Source organism: Lepisosteus platostomus, chromosome 6, assembly GCF_059453375.1.
Source record: "Lepisosteus platostomus isolate fLepPlt1 chromosome 6, fLepPlt1.hap1, whole genome shotgun sequence".
Classification (NCBI taxonomy): Eukaryota; Metazoa; Chordata; class Actinopteri; order Semionotiformes; family Lepisosteidae; genus Lepisosteus; species Lepisosteus platostomus.
The window spans coordinates 62016015-62042617 of record NC_142616.1 but is presented as its reverse complement, the minus strand read 5'-3'; the positions used below and the strand labels follow the sequence as shown (position 1 = coordinate 62042617).

The 26603-nt window shown below is 38.0% G+C and overlaps 1 protein-coding gene across 2 annotated transcripts in view; it reads left to right on the top strand.

The window, feature by feature from the left end:
• Positions 1–26603, top strand: part of plxna1a (plexin A1a) — a 278914-nt gene that overhangs the window by 229328 nt on the left and 22983 nt on the right. For both annotated transcript variants that reach the window (XM_088636764.1, XM_088636765.1), the window contains exons 13-22: positions 3930–4081; positions 6439–6559; positions 7266–7402; positions 10242–10409; positions 12669–12762; positions 13279–13518; positions 14905–15048; positions 17504–17738; positions 22487–22629; positions 24495–24751. In XM_088636764.1, coding sequence (XP_088492890.1) covers positions 3930–4081; positions 6439–6559; positions 7266–7402; positions 10242–10409; positions 12669–12762; positions 13279–13518; positions 14905–15048; positions 17504–17738; positions 22487–22629; positions 24495–24751 — 1691 coding nt within the window. The remainder of the gene's footprint in view (positions 1–3929; positions 4082–6438; positions 6560–7265; positions 7403–10241; positions 10410–12668; positions 12763–13278; positions 13519–14904; positions 15049–17503; positions 17739–22486; positions 22630–24494; positions 24752–26603) is intronic.

Sequence of the window (26603 nt, the reverse complement as noted above, 5' to 3'; positions counted from 1 at the left end):
GAAAAAGTTTAAAGATACACAGTGGAACACAGTGGTAATCTTATCCATCTACAGTAGGTGTCAGGGAAAATGTTTCAGAAAACACTAATTCATCATATGATCTCCTCTCTGTCTTTGCATACAGTATTATCGAAGAGTCTTATGATTAAGTGGATCTGCTGTATCTCTTATGGAGTATTAATTGTATTCCTGGTCATTACAATGATATGAAACATGATAATTCGGTGACATCAGATGGTTTTTGAAAGCTCTGTCATGGATTGCAGCTGGGCCTTATGTGTAGATGCTTCAAGGCAGATGAAAACAAATAGCCTTGCTATGAAATTGCCTATAATTATATCATTATTGTTATTACGAGGTCCGCTTCGTGCTGCACATCAGTCACAATATTTGTTTTGTCATGCCACACCTGTCCTCTTTATTAGAAATAATTCCACTAAATAAATCACATTATCCTGCTGCCACACGGTTCACGATTGAAAAGACGTAATACCGAAGCAGGGGTAATAAGTTTAAATTAAGGAATGGGTGCTTTCGCAGACGGTCTATAAGGTTTCCCTTTCTCCGAAGTCAGGTAATTTTTCTTTATTAAAATTAGGGCTATTGGATTTGGAGTGTAATAAAAAGAGGAGCCAGGTTTAGATTCAACCTAGTGCATGTCTCCTTTTTTATGATGTTTGCTTTATTGTGATTGTTATCCCTGCATATTTTGTATGCTGTTCATAAGAATTCAATAACTGAATTGAAGAGAAAAATATGTTTAATTAACTTGGTGTCTAATTGCTACGTTGACACTTGTTTGAAAAACCCAGGCCTTTTGCTAATCTAAAAATGTTTTTAAACCTCCTTCCATAATGCATAGGCCTTATTAAACAAGTTGTTTTTAAGCCAGGTAAGTCAATTGAGAGCAAATTCATATTTACGTTGTAAACCTGGAAAGTACAAATTGATACAGCTGGGCATCTGCTGGAACAAACGCCAATTACCAAACGGTGTTTTCAGAAAGCACAAGGTTAAAAACAAAAGGAAGCCAATCTAGTGTGTTTGGTTGCTAGATTCTATTTGGCTATTTAGTATATGAAAGCAGCCAAAGCAGCCATATCACTCTGCAGCTCAAAAACTGGCAGCCCACTGAAGATCAGCAGGTGTGAGCCTGCTCAGTACCAGGATGGGAGACCTCCTAGGAAAAACTAAGGCTGCTGCTGGACATGGTGTTAGTGGGGCCAGCAGGGGGCGCTCACCCCGCGGTCTGTGTGGGTACTAATGCCCCATTATAGTGACGGGGACGCTATACAGTAAAAAGGCGCAGCGCTCCAGTAAAATCGAAGTCCTGACTCTCTGTGGTCATTAAAAATCCCAGGATGCTTCTCAAAAAAAAAAAAGGAGGGGTGTAGTCAGGCGTCCTGGCCAAGTTTCCCATTGGCCTTTGCCAATCTGTTGTGTGGTGAGTGTTCTGGCGCACTTTGGCTGCCGTCGCATCATCCAGGTGGGGCTGCACACTGGTGGTGGTGGAGGGGACTCCCCATTACCTGTAAAGCACTTTGAGTGGAGTGTACAGAAAAGCGCTCTAAAAGTGTAAGGAATTATTATAAAAGACTCAACAAAGTAGCTCACACCCCCATAAGTCCTTCATGTAAGGAAGTTCCCATAAATCTGCTTTAAATGCACTTCCTTTTAGTTCCACTTGTGTCCTCTGGTTTATTTCATTGTTGAGTCTAAAGGAATCCATCCCTCATTATAAAGGATTCTAAATCTCAGAATCTCAGTTAGTGATGTTTCTTTTTGAGCATTATTGTGCTGTAGTTATTGAAATCAGTGTTGTAATATCATCTATACTGTATGTTCTGTAGTGCGGAGAACTCAAACCCAAGTACTGGAGTGCCCCAGGAGCAGTGTAAGTCACTGTTAAATCACCAGTCTCTAAAGATCTGGAACAATTCCGTTGTACTGAAGTGTACTATTAAGTAGTTATGTTATCATTTAGGGCAGAAATCTTGCCAATTTTTAAAACAGTTTAAATAATAACCGGATTGGGGTTTGTCAGGCCCCACTTTGGAGCCCATGGTGGAAGTGCATTTTCCTTTAAATTATTTAAGTGGAAAACCTTTTGACATACTGGTAGTAATGAACGTGCTAAATAATTGGTATTTCTAAAAATTGTTTTTTTTAACTTTTAATTTTTGAGTTCTTTGTTGATTTTTCTAATGGTTGCCAGTTGTGGCTCCCAGCAACAGCCCCTGTACCCTCCCACAGGGAGAATGAGGAAGTGCAGACGGGGCTCCTCTGACCTGCCCTCCCATTGAGTCATCTTTTGACGTGCTGCAAGCTCCGTTGTGGAGCACAAGAGGTTCAGCATCAAGTGGAAGAGAGGCGTGCCGCCCGTAGGCGCCTGGAAAGCTGCTGGCCTCTTTTTCCTCCCCAAGAGATCGACTTGGTTGATTAATCCCAGCCTTGCCCCTGGCGGTGCTGAGCCCATCTTGTGCTACCACTTTGGAGAATCGTGGTTAAAGTCAGCTATTGACATTGCCAGGCCCTGACTTGTGATGTCTAAATAGTTCAGCTTTTACCAGACAGGCTTAGATTTGTGTATTGCTGAGTTTTTCCAAAGCGTACGAAAAGCACTGCACGTGCGGTGAGTAATAAGAGGTCAGAATATTTTCGGGAAAACAGACTTATTGTACATACCATTACCAGTACTGAGTGACAGTGTTAAAATGAATGAAGTGACACTATTATTTTAAAAAAAGTATTAAAGAACTTACATTTTCTGGATAACTGTAGTGAAAGTTATGCTTCAGAGTTGCTTTCTGCCATCTCACATAACTCTCTCTCCAAGTGGTGAAGGCCTAGAATGCCTTAGGCAGCAGAGCTTTTGGTAGCTGAATGGGCTAAATAGTACATGCAGCACCTTCAGTGTTGCATATTGTACATTACCGTTTTATCATTAGGCACAAATGCTTTCTTTTGTTTGAATGCTGATTGTACTTCGCAACATTCTTGTGTGAATTCAGTAAAATTCGTGTTTGGGTGTGGAACTTTGCATTTTGTCTAGTTTTGTAAGCCCCATGCCTTTTTTCTTTTCCATCTAATAACCTAATTTAGTTTTAATATCTTTAGTTATGATGTGGATTATTTTTTTATGGAAGTATACATGCTTAGCAGACCAAACCACCTTTGTTTATAGGTAAATATATTTCACTTGTTTGGGAGATTGTTGCTGAGGATAGAATTCTATGTGGGGAAAACAAAAAACCTTTCTGAACTTCTGTATCTCAGTGCTGCTGTGCTAACTTTCACAGCAAGGTAACACAGTATACTGTTGTATACTGAAGCTGTCTAAATCTGCGGTTTTATTTACCAGAACTGTTTGTTTTTTTATTTAAAAACTGTGAAAACAGATATGAATTTAGTTATGTCTGACCATATACAGTAAAAAGTTGTGTAAGTGCAGGCATACAGAGGAAGTATTATGCTTCAATATGCCAATAATAGGGAAACCTGTCTGTGTATTAGATCTTAAATGTTATCTTTGGCATGGGATTTAGGCATTCTGGGTTCAATTCCAGCTTGGAGCTCCAGTTCTTGTGAAGTTTCATTGTTCTCCTTGTGTTCACATGGATTTTCACCAGATGCCACTTTTTTGCCCATCTTCTAAGTGTATGCAGGGTAGTACATACTGTATGATTGGCTACTCTAACTCCCGTTTCTGAGCTAATGGATTTCAGAGGATTTCTTATTTGGGTGGGTTTATTCCCTTACAGCAAGTATTGGCTATAGGGCTACAGAGAAATGGAATCAAGAATCTGATGGGCCAAAAGGCATCCTGATTTGTGGCTTTTCAGGTATTCTGACAAAGCTGTATTCAATCCTCTTTCGTTTTCATTGCCAGCACACTCCTAACCTGCCTGCGTTATTCCTTTCCTCTGCAGCTGTTACCCGAAACCGGCCCCAGGCAAGGTGGAACCCGGCTGACTATCATTGGTGAGAACCTGGGGCTTCAGTTCCGAGATATCCAATCAGGAGTAAGAGTGGGGAAGGTCATATGTCACCCCATTGAGGAAGAGTACATCAGCGCTGAGCAGTAAGTTATTACTCTGTTGTTCTGAATCAAAGGCATACCTTGACAGCAGCCGGTATTTTAAAAATAACTTGTGTCAATGTATCATCTTGTTTCTCCTCTGTACACGCTCTTCAGTATTTTGAGTAAGAAAACATATTATCACAAAATAAATTAGAACAAAGCGAAATGTTTGTTGGATTATAGCGATCCGTATTTCAGTAGGGATCTAAAACGTTGACTTGGAAGAGCTCTGTACAGTATGTACTGGTTTTTCTCTTCTTTGCATTGTCAGCTTTGTCCAGTTTCGCAGGAAAAGGAGGTTTACATTGATTAAGGACCAACATGTGAACTGCCAGGCACATCGTTGCCTTTCATTACTTTTCCCAAAACGCTAATAAATAGATCTAAATTACCGTAACAGTTCTTCAGCTGTACAAGTTCATCACTTCAGTCACTGTCAGTGTAACCTCTGTCAGAAAACAGTCTGGATCATCAAATGATGGTCTCATACTGCCATGAAATACATCAAATCTTGGCATCTGCTTCCTGTTTCCTCAGCATCACAGATCTTGTGCACACAGTGGTGGTTCATCCCTAGTCTCATTGGCTTTGTCTTCAAGGTCAGATATCTCTGACTAGAGTCCTTATCTGTACCTCTCTTGCTGGGTTCTTTTCCGTCTGTCATTGATGGCCTTTTTTTTCCCCCCAGAGGTGATCCACTGCCTGTCTGTTTCTTCTTTTTCCATCCTCTGCCTTCCACCTTCCTCTTCCCCTTTTAAATGAGTGGTCAACACGTCACGACCTGAAAGGGGTGTGAGCCCTTTTCATTTTCACCCCCACTCTCAAAAATGAATGAAATGACAGTGGAAATAACTGGGGAGTGAGGTAATTCATAAAGATAGGTTTAAGGTGTATCGAAACTACTGTGTTATGCTTATAGGTACATTATCTTATTTTTTACCCATTTCACAAAAAGTTCTTTTTAAATATTAATATACCCATAGCTTGCTGTTCTACTTAGGGATTTGATTCCACAGCTGAATGGCTGAATAACTGAAGGATATTTTGCCCACGTTTAACCTGCTCTTCCATCCCCTAATTAAGCTTTGCTGAATGCTTCCTACAGCTTTCACCACAGAATGTGTCAGTCAAATTAGAAGTAATATTGCACAGCATTAGTGACTGCAATTACATTTGTCATTTTAATTAGATGTTTCTGTAGATGCTACCGAGTATTTTCTACATAGCATAAAAGAATTTTGGCATTTTGAAATCTATGCATCAGTGTGTGTATATATATATAGCGTTTGCTTCATTTATTTGAAATCAGTATGTCTCTAATTCCAGTAGATTAAATGATGTGCTTCATGTCCTTTTACAAGACACCTACTGCTTTGTATATGAAGTTCTCTCTCCCTCTTTAAACCACTTTTAGAATTTTAATTAACCTTATTTGCTTAGTGAATTGAAAATTGATAACAGTTCTCAAACCTGGGAAAACCTCAGTCATTTGAAGCTCATTTTCATCTGTGCAACATCCAGTAGGGTGGACAAAGGAGAGAATTAATAACTTGCAGCAACAGGAGGAGCAAGTCATTTCAGGATGAAAAGAAGTCAAGCAAATCTAATTAAAAACCCACTTCAGACATTTATTCACTGTCAGGACAGTCTAATTAGCCATCCAGCATGTTCTGTCCAGCGTAACATAAGGTTAAAAACAAGCACCATTTTTTCGCCCCCTATCAGCTTATGCTGAGGAATACTGTTTGGAAGAAGATTTTTCATTGACTCTTTTACTTTGAATTCACCACTAGTCTCACATTAGCGATCAGGCTTTCATTGATTTTAGAGCCTGGAAGTTACTCAGTGAAAGCCCTACCCCCCCAGTCCTTTAAAAACCCCAGAAACTTTTTTTTGTTCCAGTTAAGCTTTCAGTTGCCTAATTGGACAGTTACTGGAACTAATCGCCTACTAAATTAGACCTTTTATATCATTTTCTAAAAAAAAATTGCAGCTTTCACAGTACTAGTATAAGTTCACAGTTAGCTGGAGACATCTAGGTTTTTAAGACCTGAATCCAGTGAAAATCCCAAATTAAGCAAATTATTAAATTCAGGGGTCAGTTTGACAGTTTACTTTGAATGGAAGGCAGAACACATTGGGGTCCTGTTTACCAGGTAAGGGAAGCCTTGCTAAGTGGAGTTATTCAGTAAAATAAACGTATCCATAACAAATTATTACACATAAGAGCCACAGAGATGAAGACGGAGTGTGTGTGGGGTGGTGTCTACATGCTTGGCATTCATTTTCATCAGCATGTTTGACTCCTCAATGCTTGTTTGCTGTATTAACTGAAGCCTTTTTTCCCCCTTTCACAGGATTGTGTGCCAGATTTCTGACGCCACTGGCTACAGGGTTCAGGAGGCCCACGTTGAAGTGTGTGTGAGGGATTGCAGCTCAGATTACAGAGCCACCTCGCCTAAATCCTTCACCTTTGTGGTGAGTGTTATAAGGTTGCTCAGTTCGTGTGGCTGTTCGAAATTATGGGTTCCAATGCCATCCCTCTGCTCTTCCCTTTATTCTTTGCAGCTTCAGTCATACATCACGAATTTAACAAGAAAGGACAGAATTTGGTTCTTTTAAAGAAAAATACTGACGCTGTAGTCATGGTAGGGCTAGGTGGAATCCTGCGTAGATTAACAATAATGCTGTTCTCAGATTTTCTGAGATTCTGGGTTGAAAACTGCTCATCTTAAATGTCTGTCCTGGTTTCCTGTGAATTCCACCATATTACCTTTGGCATCCATTTCTAAGGAAGAGCTGAGAAGTGACTGAAGGCAATTTTGCCTTTAAGAGGTCCAAGTGCTCAACTGTAGGCATTTGTTTTTGATTACAACTGAGAACATTTGCATTTCTGTATCTTCGTTCTTTTGTCATATTTTACGTTAGGGCCCTTTGTGTTTTTTTCTGATTGTCTAACTACCTGCCTCTTAGTACAATTTGAGACAGTCCTTTGAATTAAAGCATCAGTAAGCCCTGTTAATTTTAGCCAAGTGCAGTGCTTGTAGACCAGCGAGGAATACAGAATAAAGGGGCTCCTGAACTTAATTTAACACTTTAAAATCAACTGTACTGTTTCGCATGGTAGTGCCTCACAAGTCAGTTTACATTGCATTTGAATAATTGTTTTTTTGCTTTCCCCTAGACCCCCTATTTTACCAAAGTGAATCCATCAAGAGGTCCAGTCTCTGGAGGAACGCAGATAACTATTGAAGGGAATCACCTAAATGCTGGCAGCGCAGTCTCAGTTAACATTGGGCTCCATCCGTGCAAGTTTGAGAGGTGAGGGTGTTGTCCTGTTCTGTACACAGTTTAAAATGTTATTGAAATGTGTAATAACAGTTATGGTATGCCTTTTCCACACCACAGAACTGGACTTGGGAAAACTAGAGCTGCACAGTGAGTTCATCTAATTAATCCCGCTCTGGGATAAGGACCTGAACAGTGAGGTTAAAACAAAATACTATCTATTCTGTGCTGCCAGCTGTAGTGTTATAGAGGTAACATTGGGGAACATTTGAATCACACACACAGCAGAGAAGATGTGTTACGTGTGTGTTTAAAGCATTTCACAGTGCTGCGCTCAGCGTGCAAGACCATTATTAACCATCACTTAGATCCTGAACATTTTTTATTGGGTGATGTGGAAAACAGAATTGTGACTTGGGGATAAAAGTGTTAAGGAATAATGAAGCAGTAATGGATGGATGTCCTTATTGTTGACTTTCATTCTCCAAGCTTGATATGACAGGTGTGGTGTCTTAAAACCTAATTAATTTCTCAGTTTTTTTTAAATGTAATCTGTCCTTTATTTACAATGAAGTCCTAGTTATTGACAGGATTCCATGAAATAATCGATAAGGCTCTGAATTTACAAGCTTTGTTACTTATTTTGAACACATTGAGGATTATGGCAGATACAGAGATTAGGTTTTATTGTCTGTGCAAACTGGCTGTTTTGAGTCAACTGTTTTGAGTGGATCTGTTTTTTTTTTACATGGGTTTACTATTTTCTTACCAAACATGTTGCATTTTTTAAATATTAAACAAGCTTGGTAGGTGTCTTCTAATGTCTCATCAGGAAGATTCATCTCAAGGTTTGACAAATGGGGATTAGATTAATAAAAAATGACACTGAGAAAGAGTAACCCTAAATTTACTTTTGCTTTTTTAATTTACAAAATGTAATTTTAAAGGTTTGTAAATATCTTTGCTTTGTTAGCATTTTCAACATCTTTTCATTGAGCTATATATGTATAAAAATATTTAAAATATTGTTATTTTTTATTTTAAAAATTAGAAGTGGCCTTTTTTTCATATGACATATCAGTTCTCTCTCGCCCCCTAGTGGAGATAGGCCAGAGGCAAAAGAACCAGAAAATAAATTTGTCCTGCAGAAAAATGGTCATCCTTGGATTTTTATAATTTGAATTATTAAAACTCAATGCATTCTTAATAGTGATTAAATTTAATTTTAGGCTGCTTCTTTAGGTTTCTAATTTCAATCTCCATCAACACCAACCCCTCAAAAAATTAAACATTTGCAATCAGCATACTGCAACACTTAAAGTAATGTTGCTATGAGCACTAGAGGAAAAATGTAAAATAAAATAATGTTTGTGTGAAAGAATGCCTCAAATGTGGAAATGGGATGGGAACCTTTTCTAGTTTTTCATCTGAAGCGCTGTTCTGTGCTAATGTGTGAAGCAGAAGTTTTAGACCTCTGTGTTTTGTTTTATAAGGATTTTTGCCTAAGAAATAACCCAAGCGCTTCTCTCTTCTTCCCCTTTGTGTTTGTGACAAACGGCTTGTCAAAATATGTACAATCAATCTGTTGCTTGAAGATACATGTTATGAAAGAGGTTCCCATGGAAACATTTAGAAAAAGAGAAGCTCTAAAGATGTTTCTTGGAAGCATTCAGTGAAAACCTGCTTGAAATTTCATAGCAATTGTTCTTCATACTTACAAATAAGTGGTGGTATTTCAGCAGATTAAGGGTAGATCTGTGTGGGGGAAAAAGGAAAAGTGCATTAGCTTGCATGTGTTTGGGGTAATAATGGTTTTCAATAAAATAAAACGGTAACCCTTATTTCTTTAAGCAAAGTATGTCTTTATACAACATCATGCATCATTAAAATGATAGCTTTTAATGCATCAAAACTTGTCCTCAATGAAAAATTGAATTTTGCTGTTTGGCTTGATGAAGATAGTTACAGTATGCGAGGCAATCTAATACCAGAGACAGATCAAAATCAGTCATCTTTGCACTGCAGGCCTTTTTTGCAGCTTCTGATTTTCAAGTCTAACTTCCCTTCTTTCTGTCCGTTGTCCTGCAATTAAAATGAGTTTATAGTGTCAGACAAAGAAATGTTTTGAGAGTGAAATATTGATTGAATTCTAATGATAATGATCGCTGTTTGGTCTGAAATCTTGACCTCCGTAACTTTGTTTTGAATGTTGAAGCTCTAATTTAAAACACCAATAGCGTCGTTTAGGATTTTTATGGTATTTAGTGTGCTTAAACCACACTAAAAAACATAAATGACTTAAACCTATCCAAAGCCTCATTTGTTTATCTTCTTTATTCCAAATATCTGATCTAAAACCAAATCCAGTAATGTGTTTATTAGCACTTTTAAGAAATGTCTGTTAAAATTAAAATAAATATTTTTTTATTCTATGCTCAGTATGTATGTTGAATACAGTATATGTCTGTGCACTCTAGGATAATGTATTAAAGGAAATTGTAAACAGAATTCATGTGTGGAATTTTCAATGTTATGAAAATCTTTTGCATTCCATCCATGTTTATATAAATATATTAATTACAAATGTAATATTGCCATTTCAGTTTTATAATTCTATAATTCAGAGAACTTTTGCCTAGAATGTTTGTAAGCCAACATTGTGTTTACTGCTTTAAAAGGCTTTTATTTAAATATAAAAGCTGTTCTGTTGCTAATTAGTTTATTGCTCCATACATTTCATCGAACACATTCAGGACCTCAACTTTGATAACGAGGCTGGGTAGGTTTTTTTTTTCAGCAATAATTAAGAGGCAAGAGTCGTGCCAAGGTATTTGTAGGTTGATAAATAACAAATGATGCCCATCTTTTTCAGGAGGAGCGCCAGAGAGATTGTATGTGTGACCCCTGCAGGTCAAAGTTCAGGGGGAACTCCTGTCATGGTGGATATCAACTGGGCGGAACTGAGGAACCCAGAGGTCAAGTTTAATTACACAGAGGACCCGACAATCCTGAAAATAGATCCGGAGTGGAGCATTGCCAGGTAAGTGACCCCAGCTGGGTGAACAAAAGGCCCAATAAAGTATTAATAAAATCTAAGATCGCACTGCTTAAACCTTTTATTTTCTTTTTCATATATCAGTCTTATTTACTGTGGAAGGTTTCATCCAATATACTTACCACAGAGATGAATAGTGATAAACATTTTCAGAATTGGCTAGAGCAATTGATTCTCAAGATTTCCATTTCTGGAAATATGTGATTGCTAAGGAACACACTTTTCAAACCAGTGATTTTAGATTGGTCCTTTACTATAGGTCAATATAAAGCTAGTTAGTCTCGGAGATAATGTCATAATATGATGCGATAAATTGCATTGCATGCAGAGTACAAACAGCCTTCAAAGTAAAATAATGAAAATACTGTTTCAATTATTTAATGTGCATCATATGCAATTAAGTATGTGAGGAGCAAGTGTTAATTAAACATTCTTTAGAGAACTTAATTTTCTTTCCAGGTTTTCTTGAAAGTTTCTAAGACTGTTATGATCCTTAAAGATCACCCCTTAAGTGCCTGCAGATGATCAGTATAATTAGACGATTTCTGACTTAAATATTTTTGTTTCTGTGCTGTGGAAAATGTTAGGAATGTTTCTTTCTTGGAGTCAGATGAACTTGAAAGTGTCAGATTAGGAGAAGCAAGCTAAAGGCTTTCTCATGGTTTAGGCATCTGCTTGTAATCCTGGTTGGGCCCTATGTTAGAGATTGCCAGATGAAATCTGGGCTGTGTCATTCGTTAGCTGTTACTAGGAACCCTCTCGTCTCTTGTTTTGTACTTTGCCACTTGTTTTGGTACAGGGATCTAAATCGTTAACCAAGAAAATGACAGCTGATATCAAATTCATTTTTTTAATAAGGTAAAGGATACTGTGATTTGAGAATGTTACTGTGTAACAGCAAGCATACTTTCTCAAAGAGTTTCTTACTAATGCAGTGCCGAATCTCCTTCATTAAACTTTTCTCAAAGTTTGTGAGACCTGTAGATGTGCATCTGGTTAATGCTGATAAAACCAGCAGCCAGAGTTCTCGGTCCCAGTGCATTTCCTGTCAGAATCAGCTTAAAAACCTTTCAACGAACACTGATAGGAACTGAAGGTAATTCCCGCTTGTGAGCTGTGCTGATGATCAGCTGTGCATTCCCTGCTGATTTAGGCGGTTGTTTGGCATTTTCAGGGCCAGATGATGTAGGCTATTAATGAAGCTGGATGGTCATCCCAAGTGTCTCAGAGCACAGATCGCTGTTCCAGCTGGATGAGTGAAACCGTGGTTCAGTGCATACCAAATTTGCCAATGCTCATGTTACAGCCTAACAAAACGAAGGTCCTGATTCCTCCACTAAAGCCTTTTCTTTCAACTGGCCCTATATTATACTTATTGTTGACAGCTTTGGCCAAGCATTGGACCAGTGTTTGTAAATCTACAGTATACGTGTCTTGTGTTTCACATTATATTCAAGATTGTTGAAAACCTTGTTGCTGAGTGCACCCACAATCCCACAGCTGTGCCTCCAGTGATGTACAAACATAAAAAGACTTTACATATATGAACCTATGCGCTCAATATGGTTAAAAATGATTGTCACTGTTACTGTTTTTTATTTTATGAAGTGCTAACTGAATACAGATTGCATACCGTAAATGATGTGCTCTGATTAAGATGACAGGTGTCTAAAAGCACTGTAATACGCCTGCTTCAACTGAAACATGATTCATCTATTTATTTTGCTAAATCTCAGACTCAAGTAAAATAATAGTTCTTTGACTTTCCTCTCTCTTATTCAAGTTTTAATGGAAGAGGCTAATTGCTGCTATCTGTAACTTTTTTAGGGTATAGCAAAGGTTTTGGACAAAGTGAACACAGGCTGTGCAGATAGCTGCAGTGTTTGCAAATAATTTTATTTAAAAAATCTTGTTCCTAGATCAAAATACGAGTTCCTAGAATTGACATTAAATTGGAGCCATGGAACTTTTAAAGGAAGCACACAAAAATGCTTATGCAAATCAGAAAAGATTTACCGAAATGATGTTTAGTGCCAAGATTTAGGGGTACTCAACAGAGATAAACTCATGACAGGTTTGAAAGAAAAAAAGAGGTGTGAACCTTACGTTCACAGCTAGAAATGAGCTATTTCGTACAGAGGAGTTTTCTAAAACATATTTAAGAAAGGTAAATATGAGAATCAAAATCTGTTTGTAGAGATCTAATCAAATTGCCTTGATCGATATCTTTTATCTTTTCTGTAGTGGTGGAACTTTGCTGACCATTTCTGGCACCAATTTAGCCACTATCAAAGAACCCAAGATAAGGGCCAAGTATGGTTCTGCAGAATCCATCAATGTGAGTACTAACACCTCCACCTATGACCCAGATGGTCAACCTATGCTCTGCATTTTAGACAAGGCTTTGAATCACCTTCTGGAAGTTTAACCTTTGAAATGTCAACAGATAATAAACTAGATATGGCAATTCTCTTGTGTAGTATCAGAAGCACAGGGTAACCTTTTGCTTGAATTATACCTGAAGTAAAATATTATACCTGGCTGTTAGCAGATTTATATGTATTTGTAATGTTCTTTCAGTTTATGACATTGGATTTGGTTCTAAAAAATAGATTTATAGATTTTTCTTTGGTAAACCAAAATGTTTGTTTAGATATATAAGTATATTTTTCATACGTCATATTGTAATGCATTACATAAAATCGAACATTTTAGATTTTGGAAATGGTTCATCATTTTGCTGGATATATCGTAAACTTCACACAGTAGATTAAACTGAAACTAAAATACAGTGCTAGATGTGGTGTACTGTATGTATTGAAATGTCAGTTTTCTGTGCTTGTCTCTGTTTCAGAATTGCACTGTCCACAATGACACCACAATGGTATGCTTTGCTCCTTCTGTGGCTGATACAGAGAAAAGCTTCTCTGACAGTGGAGACAGGCCAGATGAAATTGGGTTCATCATGGACAACGTCCAATCTGTGCTCATCATCAATGAAACAGTGTTCAGTTACTATCCCGACCCTGTCTTTGAGCCGCTGAGTCCCACAGGAATCCTGGAACTCAAGCCAAGCTCTCCTCTTATTCTCAAGGTAGAGAGTCTACACAATTCAACCTCTTTGGCCTTCCATGGCCATATTTTTTTATTTGTGCTCCCCATTTGGACTTTCCACTTGTCCACTCCCAGCAGCCATCACAAGGGGAATGAGAAAGGGCAGACAGGCTCTTCTGACTTACCTAACTAAGGAGGCTGGCATCTTTTGTCATACGGCCAGCAGCCATATCACCCTGCAACTCACAACTGGCAACCCACTGAAGCTAAGCAGGTGTGAGCCTGGTCAGTACCTGGATGGGAGACCTCCTGGGAAAAACTAAGGTTGCTGCTGGAAGAGGTGTTAGTGGGGCCAGCAGGGGGTGCTCACCCTGTGGTCCATGTGGGTCCTAATGCCCCAGTATAGTGATGGGGACACTATACTGTAAACAGGCGCCGTCCTTCGGATGAGACGTAAAACCGAGGTCCTGACTCTCTGTGGTCATTAAAAATCCCAGGGCGCTTCTCGAAAAGAGTAGGGGTGGAACCCCGGTGTCCTGGCCAAATTTCCAATTGGCCCTTACCAAATCATGGCCTCCTAATAATCCCCTTCTATGAATTGGCTACATTACTCTGCTCTCCTCCCCACTGATAGCTGATGTGTGGTGAGCGTTCTGGCGCACTATGGCTGCCGTCGCATCATCCAGGTGGATGCTGCACATTGGTGGTGGTGGAGGGGAGTCCCCATTACCTGTAAAGCGCTTTGAGTGGAGTGTCCAGAAAAAGCGCTATATAAGTGTAAGCAATTATTATTATTATTATTATTATTCTGCAAGCACCACAGTGACTTATAGGAGCGTTCGATTAATTGAAGGATTGGCACGGCACTCACCAGCAGCCCTGCAAACCCCCTTAAATAGAAGACATTTGTTGCCTCCTCTGTGCTCTGCTAGTAATCCTGTGTGCACCAGTAATTGTTTTAACAATGTTTTTTTTTCATTTCTGTTCCACTCTGAGAACCTTTTGTAGATACTGTATGTCAAATTAAGTGCATTTGTTAAATCAGCACTTTGTAAACTTTAAAATATTGAATGTGTTAATTGACTCTGATCAGTTAACTTAATTGATAGTTGAAGCTGTAATGAAGCTTGGCACCCTATATTTGATGCACATGGTACTGCATCTTCTACACTGATAATGTTGTGGCTTTAAATCTTTGCTCTCTAGCATAATACACTCCTGCCCATCACAAATTTTCACTGTTTAATTTCAGAGGCATTCAAATGTTTCATCTGTTCACTTACATGGCTTTTCTCCTGAGGCTGTCCACCGGATCTCTTGCAATCCCAACTCCTTACAAGAATTTTATCTTGTACTGTGTTGAACTGTATGTTTTAGTAAAACGTTCTTGTGGTTCTTGATAGAAAAGCTGAGATTTTCTTTAAAGGGACGGAACCTGATTCCATCAGCTCCTGGAAACTCCAGACTGAACTACACCGTTCTTATTGGCGAAACCCCCTGCGTGCTAACACTCTCCGAAACGCAGCTTCTCTGTGAGTGGCCCAACCTCACTGGCCAGCATAAAGTGACTGTAAGTATTTGTACCCTTTGTGTTTCAAACTGAAATGTCTACTATCCTAATCTGTAGCAGGAGGATTCCAGTTTGGTTCAGCAGTACCTCAGACAACACAGTAACTCATCTCCTACCCATCCAAGCCAAATAAGTCTGCATGTGCATTATCACTGAGAAACCTTTTTGTTTTCTATTTAATTGTGCTTGAGGTAAGAGGTAACACACAAGCTGAACCTGAGTAAACATTATAGAAATTAAGTAGAAGAGATAACGTCAGATTCCATGACACCAGTGATTTGGACCTGGAATTATTTTGGTTATCCTTCTACTTCTGCTCGCATTTTAAGTTAAGAACTTCTACACTGTATTATAGATGCCATTTAATGCTTCAGTCTGTGTTTTAAAGCAAAAGTTTATGGGATTTAGTTCTCCTCATTAAAGTTGCTTTTTGTTGGGCTTTTAGAGTATTTTGTTAGTTATTAAAGTTATTCATTTAACATCTGTGTCCCCTACTTTGTCATTAAAATCTCCCATGCCCATGTAGATTGTTTACAAGAAACACAGTAGCTGTCTGTGAAATCATAGTTGGTTTTAGTGTAACTTTTTTGGAAAGGGCACCTGTACCTCTGAAAATCAGTGATTTAGTTATTTTCTGATAAATTAAGGACTAGGAGGCCAAAAGATTGATACTGCAAAACTTTTTGTAAGTGCTACATAAAGTACTATATGAAATCTGGAAAATCTGAATAAAGCTGCTTCAAAAATAAGTTGTTGACAATTCCTAACAATGCGGGTAATTAAGATGTAAGGAGAAATTTAAAAACAAAGTGGCTACAGATTGTGTTAAAAATATAAATGTGTTTTCCATTACCAATCTGCTAACGTTTCTGTGAGGCTAGCCTAAGAACTAAGCACAGATGTGTGCTCTTTCTCTGTAAATTGACCTCCATGTCGTTATAAGCAGAAGTGTTGCATGTGGTCATGTAAGGTTTAATATCCCAGAGAGCTTTCCTCTCTGGCTGCAAATCAGCACTGAAGACTGTTTGTTTTGAACGGATGGGAGCCCTGTGTTTACTCTGTTTCCTGGGCAGCTGTTTGGTTTCCACTTGCAAAATTCTGGGAAAGTTGTTTCATTTGGACTTACTTATAGAATACTTCTGAATCACATGAGTTTCCTTGTGAGATTGACCAAATTGCAGCCCTTAGAAATCCCCCTTTCTGATTTAACTAACTCCTGGCTTACCAAAGTAGGGCAGGTCTACAGACTAGGACTTCACATGTATAATGCTCCATAGAGCTACAAATGAACAATCAATCAAAAAGGCAACATTTTGCTCCTACAGCATATGCTCTATAGATGTTCTCTGTTTTTTATAACTCCTAAATTCACACTTTAGATCTTTTTTTAACAAATCAGTCCTTAATCTAGAGAAATCAGAAATTACTAGACTAGAAATTTACGTTTAATTTGGACTGTTGAACAGTATTGAAAAAGGTTGCCAGACACATGACAATATCTAGAATATTTCCACTGTTTAGAAAGGGAGGATTGCTTTAAGGGATTACTGCTAGAGGTTACTGCCACAAGTTACTCTTTCACACAACTATATTGAATGCTGGATATTTTTTTAAATAATTAGAAAGTAGACCGTTTGTTTTATTTGTCAAATTAGGTTAGTTTTAGCTACTGTTCAGACTTGGAGATACTGTAACTAGGTGAAGATCAAATATGTCTGAATATGTTTAACAATAATATATTAAGGGTGTGTACTTACATTTTCACTATATTGACACTGTATAGCTGTCATATACTATGCAATTTAATAATACTTTAAAAACATACAAATGAGAACTGCCTTTCTTTTCTTCAATGGCCTGCAGACTTTGTCCAAGATCAAACAGCCTATGCAAAGAGTGTCAAGGCATTGCCACTTTGCTGTAGTCCTTCTATTTAATGGATATGAACCATCTTTATCATGAATGTTCCTGTGCACGTGCCATTTTACTCACTCTGTGAGGCTCTGTCTTGTCCTGTATTTATTAAGACAATTGTTTATAAGCTTAAGGCAAATGTTCTTAGCTCCAGACCAAATTTGTGCTTTACCAGTAGAATTTATGGCTCCAGAATGAATATTATGTCTTTTCAATGTGTGCACATACTGTAGATATGTAGATTATTTTATATTAGGGATATAATTCCTTTTTACCATGTCTAACAGCATTTACCCTGGGATAAAACGGTAAAAACAGAATCGATGCATTTCTTTCTTTGATGTGTAAAAAATAAAACCTGACTGGCTATCTTACAGTTTTTTTCTTACACTTTAAAAGCCATCCCAACACTAATCAGCGTAATGTTTCTTAACCTTTTCAGTAGAACACTTCACTGAATTTCTACCCGATTGAAAAAGGTATAATTGCAATTTTGCATAGCTAGGAATCATGATAATTGTGGTTTGTCCTTTCGACACAGATTAAAGCTGGTGGCTTTGAGTACTCTCCGGGGACACTGCAGATCTACTCAGACAGCCTCTTGACTCTGCCGGCCATCATCGGGATTGGAGGCGGAGGTGGCCTGCTGCTCCTCATCATAATCATTGTTCTCATCGCCTACAAGCGGAAGTCCCGCGATGCTGACCGTACCCTTAAACGTCTGCAGCTGCAGATGGACAACCTGGAGTCCCGGGTAGCACTGGAATGCAAGGAAGGTGAGAGATCGTCCAGCTCCTGGACCTCTGTAAGAAATCTGGAATTGATAGTCCATCTAAAGAAAGGGTTTGAGCATGTATTCCAGGTAATTTCCTTTAGCAACAAAAGCAAAATATATAAAGTTATAGAGTCAAGCCAAGATTGGTGCTCCTGGATTCATTTAAGGCTCGTTTCTTCTGTTTTCATATCTTCCTTGCTCATCAGCTTGCTGTCATGGTCTATGGCTGCTAATGTTGATGGCGTTGAGTGCCTCCTATGACTGTGACAGTGGCACTGGTCAATGCTACTGATATTGTGTAGCTACAGTATGTTGTATCCTGTATCTGCTCTGGACTGGCTCTGCAGCTTAGATCATTGGTGATATTTTTATAGACTTTAACTACAATTAGGTTTTAGATTGATCAATGTGCACAGACATCCAGATGCACACAGGGGTTCTGGTCCATGCTTGCTCTACTGTAGATTCTTCCCTTTGTTATTTTGGCTTTTATTTGACTAATAAAAGGAGTAGCCATTTAGTAAATCTGGTCTGTTTTTAAAGGTAATTATGTCCTAGTTACTCAGGGTGTTCCACATGTTTCTGTGCTGGGTTCATGTCCAGAAGTACACAGACTTAAAACATTTTACCACAATATACGTATAATTCATATCCTGTGCAAATTGCATGGGCTCACTGGACAAATGTTTTAAGCACCTATTTTTTTCCTACAAGTGTTAATGTGTAACTTATGTGTAAATAGGTGTTTTTTACTCTTGGATTTATTTGATCATTTGACTGTAAAGAGATTTTTAAATAATGAGTATTTTAGGTGATCACTTTTGTACAACACTTCTTAAATGTTATTTACTGTTTTATGTATTCTAGCTACAAGTATGCAAAATATATTGTTGTGGTCAATACTAGAAGGTTAAAGACAAGTCTGAGTTTTTGCTGTGTTATTAAAATTACTTTCAAAACATATTTGCAAAATGTTTTCAGATTGTAGACAGTTAAATTGAGTCACTTAAATTATTGAATCTTGGGTGTTAGCGAGTTTGTTTTGTTTTGACAACTGGGCTGAGTGCCTGCTTGCATCCGATGCAGAGAGTATGTAATTGGCCATTATCTCAATGTGGCTGTCCAGAGGTCATGACCTTGCCAATCAGTGCTTCAGTCTCGCCAAAAAAAAGAAATCTCATAGAATGGATTTGTGGAAAGGGAGGATGGATCTTGAGTCATGAAAAACCAGAATGTTTTGTGCCTTTACAACTTACCCTTTATTCTCATTTCATTACAAGCCAGCATTTTTTGTACTTAACTCTGTTTGCTTTTCTCACATTTTCTTTAGCACATCAAGAAAGTCTTTTCATTAACAAAGATTAAAGATAAGAAAAATAATGAAAAACAAGCTTGTCTTTGTGATGTCTCAAAATGTCGGCAATTATTTACGTGACTTTAACAGGCTGGGACTGAACCTGTGTTTCGGGATTGTTGAACAGGCAGAACTCCAAGGACATCAGAAGCTAATATTAAGCAATCAAAAACAAAAATCATAATATGGAGAAAAGAAAACAATTCTGAGCTTGACAATGAAATCATAATGTGTAGAATTCTTAAACCATCTTTTTGCTTTTGTCCTGAACAACTTTGTGAATACACTTGCTCTGTTAGATCAACTTGTGGTTCCAATTTGGCCAACTCTGTGTGTTGCCAACTGAGGCATCCCATTGCTGTGAGCCACAACCTCGAACTAGTGATCTGAAGACAACAGGGCCTGTGCTGTGAGCTGAATCTTTCACTAGAAAAGGCTCCCCAGCCCACATGGAGAACGTTGTGCTAGAGAGCATTCTTTGATAAAGCAGTTTAATGATCACCCTTCTGGGCTGCTAATAAAACTTTTCTGTGGTAATTGTGCACTGATGATATAGTTGATTAGATACTTGTCTTTACATCTTTCATTAACCCTCTTGGTCAGCATGCAGGGCAACTTAATTTTAGCCTTTGCAGATTTACTGCCTTTTTGTCTCTGAGAACAGAGGGACTACTAGCGGGTGTTACAGCTTTGTAGTGGCTGTTTTATGAAACAGAAAACAGGAGATGTAAACTACCTTAATTAAGCAAAGAATAAACGTTTGCTTACCTCCACTCTCCTGTGATTGAACCATTGATTATATGATTGAGCAAGTGCAAAATAATGCAGAAAAAAGATTAGGAGATCCCTAAATACCAACAAGGCAACAAGGGAAAAATGTGGAGTGTGGAGTGTTTTATACTTCCTTAAAAAGGCACCATCTGAGTATGTTGTATTTTGATAACGGAAGAAAGCAAAATGTGTACGTGCACAAGACGGACCAACAATTGCTCTAGCAGGGAAGAGACAAGATACTAAGCTATAGTTATGGAGCAAACTAGTGACATGATTAATTTGTGAATTGTTTATTTGTTGAATTTTTTTTTCTGTTAACATTTTATGTGACCAATCTGGGGGAAAATATATAGAACCATTCATTATTGCTTCCAGTGTTGTGCTCTTCACTGGTTTCAGATTCTGTGGTTGTTAATTTTTACCTAGTGTACTGATACTGGAAGTGGTTTTGTCAATGGAAAAGCTAGCGGTTGCTATAATTGAAAGGCCTGATGGCTTATATTCTGAGAATATGAGAATAATGTGGGAATAATGTCATCTCCATTTCCCATGATTCAAATAATCTCACAGCAACACATTACATCTGTAATGAAAATTAGGCAGATTTTTTCCAAGCTTCATTTTCACTGTGAGCATGTATAAAAAAAATAGCTGTATAAAGATACCCAAGCTGACCTGCTAGTGCAAGACTTCCTAACCCTGGTCCCTCGTCTCTTGTTTTTAATTCAAACTGAGCTCTTAACGATGTAATTGAATAAATGACTTACCTAATTGGGTAATTACGTTTTTTTGTGTTTTAAGCTGTGAGACTGCTCGTGATTTTATATCGCCTATAAAATCTACCAGAAACTTGAAAACAGACACTTTGTTGGAGTAGAAATCAATCTTAAAATGTTTAAATTATTAAATATTTATTAAGGCAAGTCATTAAGAACTCATTTGGAATGAAAGAGATTGGGGATACAAGGACTAGGTTTAATTGTATCATCAGTGTAGATTTTGCAGGGTGGTCAAGCAGGTAGGCATAGACATTGGAAAAATTAGCACATTCAATTCAAGACAAGGTTTGCCTATATTAAAAAGAACTGACACCTTATCAAGAGAGCTGTTAATTTTAGGAAGATTCTGACGGCATTAAAATACTTTTTTATGTCTTCTCTTTTCATCTTTTTTATTTAAATCAGAAAGCCTTAAATCAATATCTTTGAGAATGATGAATATACATTAAATCTATTCATTTTCTGTACTCTCTGTATATTCAGAATATTGAGAATAATTCAGAAATTAGAAGCTCTGTATTACCAGAAGGTATTTGAATAAGCTCCACTTTACAATCTTAACAGGTTAATCAATCCTCCCAGTTTCATTATTTTTTTACTTTAAGATTCATTGATACCGTATAGTGTTTAGAAGCCAGTCTGGTATGAGGAGTGTTTTCTGTTTTATATACATTTGCTACAGTTTGAGTGAAACAAATGCAATTAAACTTATTAAAATAAACATATACAACTATACCATTGTTATAAAGTTGTTGGTGGGTCAGCGATAGAACGCAGAATGCAGAAATGTTTAGTCATTTAGTGTACATCTAGTCATTTAATACATTAGTTTATTCTTTCAATTCTTGTGTTTTATTCATTATCTTATGTCTCTATTTTTAAGTTAAACAACTTTATTTTTTGGTTCTATTCTGTTGCATTTGATACTTCTATTTACTGAAAATACAACTTAATAGAAGCGTTTTGCAGATATGAGTGATTTGTGTTTCTTTGAAAATGAAGATGAAATGCAGTTTATCACTGTACCCCACCTTCTTTTTCTTGTGTCAATGGATGCTGACAGCACTTAAATTAATTTGAACTAGGTGCCACTGAGCATCTGTTATCTCCCACTGATTTCATAAAGAGACTATCAGAAGAGAAGTTTCCATTGACTGTCCAGATAAGAAAGACCTGATCTTAAAGCATATTTTCTGTCATTGAAGACCAGGTGGGATTAGATTTTAATGTCAGAGGAATCTCTTCATTTCATCTTTAGAGATGTAATAGCTGGGTATCAGATGAGGAGAGAGGGTTTAAGAGGCAAATGTGGGCAATGTTAATAATAAAAAAGTCTGTTCCCTATCAAAGAAAGCTATGCTGAAGGATAGATTTGGCCTGAGGGAAAGCGAGATTTTCACTTCACAGCTTTATCTTCATTGGCCTGAATTAGGCCCTTATCAGCTAGCCTCTACACTCGATTTTCATTTTTCTCTCATCATACAAACTGCTTTTTTTTGTTAGTTCCCGTTCTTATAATGAATTCACCCCATCTTAATTAACTGCACCTTGCTGTGTTTCCATAAATGACTGCAGACACTTGCTGAATGCACAACCAGTGTTTGATGCTCATAATGGATGAGCAAATAAAAAGATATGTGGTTTAGAGATTACTCTGTGTCTTATCAACTTTAAACTTTAGAGCTTAACTAGGACCATAACCTACAGTATAGCACTCTAGTTTGGCACTTTTCTGTAGACAGTATTTTATTGAAAACAATTGGAATTAGTAGTTTAGTTTGCTTTTATCCATCTTCATTTTTACCTTTTTGTTTTTGGTAACACATAGCTGTTCTCTTGTAGCTTTTGCAGAGCTGCAGACTGATATCCATGAGCTCACCAATGATTTAGATGGGGCTGGGATTCCATTCCTCGACTACCGGACGTATGCAATGAGAGTGCTTTTCCCTGGCATAGAAGACCACCCAGTGCTGAAAGAGATGGAGGTACTGTATACTGTATAAAGTTTCATTTGGTGAGGCAGTGCTTTGAGTAAACGCACAAAATGGGTATTGTTGTGAAATGGAGTTAGACTAAATGCAATGAGAAAAGTATCTGAAAATCTTAAAGATTTGCCAGTCAGTTGGAGATGTGTATTGGAAGAAAAAGCTTACTTTTTGGTGCTAAAAAAGGTTACATCAACTTGTATAAATATGCTGGCACAGTGGTAAAGCTAATTCCCTCGCCAGATAGAAATTGTATGTTCGCATATTTTTAGAAAAGCTAAGAGGTTAGGCCATCACTTATGAAATAGCCATACAGTTAGCTCGTTTAAGATGCATCAGTGTACCTGGAGTGTCACACTTAATTTAAAGCTTCTGCAGTTTCTCTGGAGGATTAAATCTAAGACCTTAGATTACAAATGCAAGGAGGCCACTCTGCCCATGTAGCCCATTTGAGCCAAGCATTTTGTTAAGCCATTTCTTGAAAGACACCAAGGCAACAACTGAAGATTTGTTTTGTATTTAGGTGTGTGTGTGTGTTTGTGTGTGTGTGTGAGAGAGAGAGAGGACAGTGGAGAGTGACAGATTTGGACATTTCCCCAGCCCATTTTTGTGCTAGGAAGAGGCTGTCTTCAGCTGTTTTTTTCCCATTTAAAACTAACTAGGGAGATCTTACAATTGATCATGAACATAGCTTCCTGTTCAATTAAAAGTGGCAGGTGCCAACACTCGGAACCAGCAGGGCATGCAAAAGAACTATGTCCTTAGAATGTGCTTGGGATGCCTCTCAGATTCCCTTTCAAGATGCAGCTCTCTCTTGTACTGCTGATGTTCATATCAGATTGCCTTGGGGATTGGATTGCTTGGGGGCTGTACAAAGGCCCCTTTGCTTTTCACAGTTCCCTGAATTGTTTAAAGGGGAAGCATATTTGACCGCTGTGAAGAATGTATGATTTCCAGGACTACATTCAGTACAGTAATGTAAGGAAGTGGTTCTTGACTCCATTTTCACAGTGGCCCACACACAGTTCCCCGTCTATGTTCTTGGTTTTTTTTTAGGTGTGTGGGATTTCATTGAAGGCTGGAAAAATTAAATTTCATTTCGGGGGACTTCTGTCTGTGGTAGTTATTCTAAATTAGGCAAAAGTGGATTACAAATATTTCAGACCTTCTGTGTTGTTTATTCAAGGTACACAGTAATGAAAATCATCTTGGTTTAGAACAGTGAAACTTTTAAGCTTTTAGTGACAAAATGGAACAAGAAAACATTGTTGATTAGTAGTAGTGCTTTCCTACCTAAGAACCTCTCCTCTAAAATCCATTTTAAAGTGCTGTGAACTTTTGAAATTTTCATTTGGATTACAATCGGCTGTGTAAAATTAGCTTTGTACAGCAGGATAGCTGTATATCTAGCCTGTCTGGCAGCAAATTACAAATGTGTGAGAGTAGTTATTGCATTCATTGCCTGTTTAGTAAGCCAAGAGACTGCTGTGCTTCTGGGTAGCAAATCATGCAGAAATAATTCCATGCTAGTCCTCAGACCACACTTGGGTGTAAAGGCTTCCTGTGAGATTCTGCTAAAACAAAGCATGTGGCAGGCAGAACCTCAGCCTTAACTTTTTTAATTTTGCAGTGATCCCTTTAAGGTTTATTGCTCTCAAATAAGAGGGGAGGGGGGTAATTTAACCCCCCTAGTCAGCAATGCTCAATTTCAAAGCAAGGTGCACAAATGCTGAAAAATATTTGTAGGTTAAATTTGTCAAATGGGGGTATAATAATCGGCTCCATTCGAGTGTGCATTCTCAGCGTCTTTCTTCAACTGCATAAGGCATTTTTTCCCCTGTTTGATCCTGTTTCTGTGGAATCAGGTGCAAGCCAATGTGGAGAAGGCCCTGAATCTGTTTGGGCAGCTCTTGAACAAGAAGCACTTCCTCCTGACCTTTATTCGGACCCTGGAGGCCCAGCGAAGCTTCTCCATGCGTGACCGTGGCAACGTGGCCTCCCTCATCATGACAGCGCTGCAGGGAGAGATGGAATATGCCACGGGTGTCCTCAAACAGCTCCTCTCTGACCTTATAGAGAAGAACCTGGAGAGCAAGAACCACCCCAAACTGTTGCTTAGAAGGTAAGCCTGCAAAGTGATCAAGTTGAATTTATAAACCTCTGAGCTCTTCTCTCAGCCAGCCAGGTTTTTGGATCAGAGCTGGGATAATCCTACTGATAAATGTTTGGAAAAAAGATTTATGAAGCTTTAACTTCAAGGTTTAAAATCCATCCAAGCCGTAAAAGAAATTGAGTGTAAGTTAAAGAAACATTAATTGCAACCCAGATTCCCAAGCCTGGGTTGTCTCTTGCTGGTTGGAGTTGCTGCTTGGGGAAGTCTGCTCATTCTTTCCTTGACGGCCAAGGCTGTGTAAGGGGACGTGAGCAGGGTTCCTTCCTGAATAAGGCTTCCTTCTCCTAAACCTGCTTCACTGTCAGGAGGATCGCTGTTGCTGTCAGATGAAGTTACACTCATGAGCACTCACACACATGCTTTTCTAGGATAGAGATGATTTTAGAGGAGAAAATTAGATGGGTGAGATAATACTAATGGACTCCTTGGCAATGTGCTTTGGGATTAAAAATTTAAATATGGCTCCAGAGGTTTCTACTGTCAAATATATAATAGCATATTAGCCCTTAATATCTTAATACGGACCAAGATCAGTTGCTGTAGCCTCATTTTAAAGCCTTTAACAATCTTAGTTGAATTCCATGAATGCTAATTGTCTGTTGTTGATTTACAAAGAAAAACAGATATAAAATAAAAAAATCTCTTTACTAACATTGTATTAATAGATTAATCATTTTACAGAATTTAACAAGGCATTTGTATTATCCACTGAAATAAGTCATTCATGAGCAATTAATCTCTCTAATTAAGTAATCAGAGGACATATCATTAAACATTCATTCACCTTTAAGAATTCTGTTCCTTTTTTACATTTTTTCTTTGCTTTGTTTGCATCCTTACCAGCTGTCTTAAAAGAATTTACCACATATATTACATTCTTACAGGAGCTTGTTAAGTTTTATACTTAAAATGCAAATAAGAAGTAGTAAGATCTCAAAGGAAATATACAACTCCATTTCCCTGGTGGGTTCAGTTTATTAAATTTACTGTTTTAATGCCTGTTGGTTGTTTTCGTAAAATGAAGATTCAATGGGATATTGTATATTCATCTCTCAAACAAGAAATGTTGAAAATCATTGTCATTCTGATGTGTGGTGAGCGTTCTGGCGCACTATGGCTGCCGTCGCATCATCCAGGTGGATGCTGCACATTGGTGGTGGTGGAGGGGAGTCCCCATTACCTGTAAAGCGCTTTGAGTGGAGTGTCCAGAAAAGCGCTATATAAGTGTAAGCAATTATTATTATTATTATTATTCTTTTAAGACAGGCTTTGCAACGTATTGCAACGTATGCTTTTTTGGTTATTTGTTTTTTTTTCTGCCCTGTATGATCAATAAATGCTCAAATATTTAGGCAGTTTAATGTTTTTTTTTTCTTAAGGAATGATAAAGCAAGCTGTTCTATAAAATCTCCATGCTGGCCAGAAGACAATATCAAGCAACAGAGATAAATTAAACTGCCAGTGGCAGACACAGAGCAGGGCTTGTCTGGGTTTTTCGGCCTGTTAACTGCCAGAGATGTTGGTGAAAAGGCATGTCTATTGGAAATGTCAAGCCTATATAGAACTGCAGTGATAAACCTCTAGGTTGGAGCAGAAAGCCTGCACACAGATATGTATCTGATGATATGTGATGGATTCCAACAGGGTAATGCAAAAATAAACAATAAGTGACACTTTTTTCCCAAGACATGTCAAGAAAGAGCAGCACATTGACTCGAATCGTGCATTTACTGTGCCAGGTGCAACTAAGAGATCACTTTGATGAGGTGTTCATTTGCTACCACGAGCCTCATTAGCCTGT